The sequence below is a fragment of the Corvus brachyrhynchos genome, unplaced genomic scaffold (genome assembly GCF_000691975.1).
Source record: "Corvus brachyrhynchos isolate BGI_N302 unplaced genomic scaffold, ASM69197v1 scaffold72, whole genome shotgun sequence".
Lineage (NCBI taxonomy): Eukaryota > Metazoa > Chordata > Aves > Passeriformes > Corvidae > Corvus > Corvus brachyrhynchos.
In genome coordinates, this window is record NW_008236763.1 from 197,156 (window position 1) to 200,870 (window position 3,715).

Below are 3,715 nucleotides of genomic sequence, written 5' to 3' on the forward strand. Positions count from 1 at the left end.
TACAGCTCTGCCTGGGGAAGCACCGCCTTGGTGTTAACATGACATTGCTGAGCAGAGACAGCATCTGTCTAAACTGATCATTTAAAGTAGCGACCATTTCCCCGGTAACCGCGCGGCTGCAGGAGGAGGCTGTGAGAAGTTCCCCCGGTGCAGTGCATTGAGCAGAACATTTCACAGCATCACGGTGCTTTTTACTAATGCCGTTTCAAATAGGGAGCCAACAGCTGCTACAAGTTCATCCTAAGACAAAGTCCTCGCATCACCCCCAAGAGATTTAGGGAATGCTGTGTCCATTCTCCCCTCACTGCACCTTTTCAATAGTCTCACAGTTCCACAGCCCAGCTGAATTCACGCTTTCTCTTCTCTCACTTTCCCTCATGCTCTGTTCTCCCTTCAGCTTTCCAGAAAACAATCAGCAATGCTATCGTCTTAAATGTCTTTTTCTTTCCTTCTGATTCACTGGAGTCTTTTTAAAAGAAGTCACAAAGTCATCCTGTTCAGCCTCTCCGGACCAAGCAGTTTTGGGCTTTTGTCTCCTTTATGCTTGAAGCACAGTTAAACCAAAGGCTGTTCCCTCTTGGTGACAGCGCTGCGCGCTCCGGAGACACAGTGCTGCTGTGCTCGAGCTGGAGGGGCAGAGTGATGCTGCCCAGCTGCAGCTGCAAGGCAGCAGAAGGACAAAGCTTTGTGTTATTTGTTTCTAAAAAGTGACAAGTACTGTGTTTTGTTATCTGCCTTTCGCTGAGATGGAAGGAACCATCTCCTCAGCTGACTGGGACATTCATCCCAGACTGCCAGGGGCACTCCACAGCCTGGAGAGGCCCTGGCAGCCTTGGGCTGCCAGCGGGGAGGTCCCCATGCTGTGACAGGGTGGCAGGGGACCCTCACCCTCTGCTAGGACACATCTGTGAGGAAAGCTGTGATCCCGAGCTCTCCAGCTGTACAATTGCCTGCTCTCTCGGCTGGTGGAGCCGTGCCAATGGATCAAGGCCCAGGGAATGCAGGACAGGTTAGAGGAGGCTGGCACGAACATGGGAAGCAGCAGGTGTTTGTGAGTCTTGTCCAGGTTGTGCGGGTGCCACAGACTGAGGCTCTGGGCCTGGACAGCAGCAGGACACTGTGCCTGGTCCTGAGGGATGCTGGAGCTGTCTGCAGGACACACAGCACTGATCCTGTGGGATGCTGGAGCTCTCTGACGGGGCACACAGCATTGCCTGGCAAGCTGATGGTCTGTCTAGCATGTGGTGAGGCTGAGACCTCCAACTGTAGGTCCTTCACCTCAAACAACATGCTGTGACACTCCTTTGTGACCTAGTCTTGTTCACATTAAAGGGAATTTTTCCTTGCATTTGACAGCATCTATCACTGGTTTGTAATTTCTGTGATCCAAGATACCTACCCTGTAACAATCCTTGTACCTCCTAGTTTTGGTGGGTGTCCCCTGCCCCACTCCATTTCTCATGGCAGTTCAGGCCAAGTTTTGATGATTAAATGACTGACAAGGTTTGAGAGTCACTAGTAAGTTCAGAAGCACCACTACACTGAAGAGCCGAAAGAAAGAAGTACATTGCACTGCAATAAGAATTTGTTGTTATCAGACCCTGGCGAGTGCTGTATGAATTTTCTGACAGGGCAATTCTGAGCTGTGGGATTTCAAGAAAGCAGAAGGTGCCAAGACACCTCTGTGATGCTCTCCAGCCGTTTGTCACTGCAGCCCTGACTGCTCTGTTTGTGTTGCAGCTGGCGGGACTGGCTGTCATTGCCTGTGGGCTGTGGCTGCGGTTTGGTGGGCCCATGGCAGAGTTTGCTACAGACAAAAAGTCCCCAGAACTTTTCTTCATGGGTAAGTTACAGTGCTTGGGAGGGCAGCAGCCTTGGTTTCATCCTGGGGCAGGTGACACACCTTATGCATTGACTTATAGAAGGTCAACAATTCGTGGGCTGACCTACACAAACTGGACATTCTGGTGCTGCGTGCCATGTGTGTGATGGCTTTTGACCTTTCTCTGCTTGGCATCCACTTCCTCAGATCTAACTAATCTCTTCTCCTGGATTTGATCCAGTCCCCACATATCCTAAGTGAATTGTGCTAATACTCTCAGAATAGAAGGTGAGACAGGTCAGAGACTTGTGGGGCTCACCAATATATCCCTCCAGAGTTTTCTGTGCAGCTGCCAGCCAACAAAACAAGTGTTTCTTCAGAATGTTCCCAGAACCAGGAGAGCAGCAAAATTCTGCTGCAAAAAAACTGCTCCACAGTTCTCCCTGTGGAGGCCTCAGTGGGCCTGAAGTGTCAGAGCAAATCCTTCCACAGCTGAAAAGTGAAACTACCTGGTGTTCAGTCATCTCAGGAACTGTTTGTCCAACCTGGGCAGGAGTCAGCTAGTTCCTGTGCCCACAGAATTGGGATTAGTCACATCTAATTTTAGCATTTAAGATAACTTTTTTCTCCCTAGGATTTTCAGGTGGGTTTTCTGGAAATGCCACCTGTGTTTTGTATCTATAGACACCCTTAAATAGCAGCTGTCTAGGACTGCCAGCAACTGCAGTTCTCTGTCACTAGTAACTGCAATATACCTTTACACCAGAAAAGTCAGATAATTTCTGTTTAATACATCACCCCTGGAGATGGATTCAGTAAAATCCCATTGGTGCAAACATTTTTGCCATCTACAAATGCCAAGTGTGAGTGAATACCCAGTCCTGCCCTGTCTATCCAGCCACTCTGACAGGGTGGAAGGACTGGGAGTTGACCCAAGGTGTCCTGCAGCAGTTACCCATCACTCCAGGATTGTGCAGTTAGTTTAAACACCCCAATTCTCTCAGTGGAGACTTTGACTCAGATCCACCACAGCCCTAGGCCCAAGTTTCTTTAACATCTGCAGCCAGGCTAGAGGCACAGAACTGGCTGTGCAGCCTTGGGAATAGATGGGGAAGATGTTATGTCCAGCAATGTTTCCGCGGGATTTTGTGAGGCTGAATAAAACCATTCAGATGAAAACATTGTTTGGGACCTGAAGGTTATTGTAAAATACCCTGCAGCACCTCCACTGACACAGAGAGCCAGGAAGTATAATATACTATTTCTCTTACATCTATGACAGCAGCATATTAGACCACCAACTTCATTTCCAGATCCAGTGTATACCTGCTGAATTCCCTGTGCTGTAGATTGGAATGCTTCCCTGCCTCATCCACTTACGTTCGTCCCAGGAGAGCAAACAAGACAGAAGGATGTTCTGGCCTTCAAAATCAAGTGCTGGTTTGTTGGAAGCCAGAAAGTGCTACATCCTGTGCTGTGAATAAGCACCACAGCTTCACAGTACAGCCTGGAATACACGGTGTAAACAAGATATTCTTTGGTGCATGTGCATTTAAATCTCCAAAAGATTTAGTCTGCTTCTGCCCTGAGTAGAAATTACAAAAGTTGTTCAAAGTTTTGGGAAGTCCTGGGGAACGTTCTTGTAAAAGTTTCATCAGATACCATGACATTCAGCTCTTGGGCTGCCACACATATTTATAGACCTGCCTGTTGAAATACGTAACTGTGAGAGGAAGTGCTGAGGAACAGGGTACAGAGATGTCAGAATTCTTTTAAACTTGCACTTTGGACTGGATTCTAAAGCAAAGGTTTTGCCCTTTTCCGTAATAGACACTGAACAAAGCATTTCTGTGAAAGAAAACCAAAGTTTTCTGCTGCCCTCTCTCCCTCCCT

At 48.1% G+C, this 3,715-nt stretch overlaps 1 protein-coding gene across 1 annotated transcript in view; it reads left to right on the plus strand.

Annotated features, from left to right (window-relative positions):
• Positions 1 to 1,581: 1,581 nt before the first annotated feature.
• Positions 1,582 to 3,715, plus strand: part of TSPAN2 (tetraspanin 2) — a gene marked incomplete at its 5' end in the record, with an annotated part of 20,895 nt that continues 18,761 nt past the window's right edge. Inside the window, one exon of the mRNA XM_008644681.2 lies at positions 1,582 to 1,843. Within this exon, the coding sequence (XP_008642903.2) occupies positions 1,582 to 1,843 (262 nt within the window). The remainder of the gene's footprint in view (positions 1,844 to 3,715) is intronic.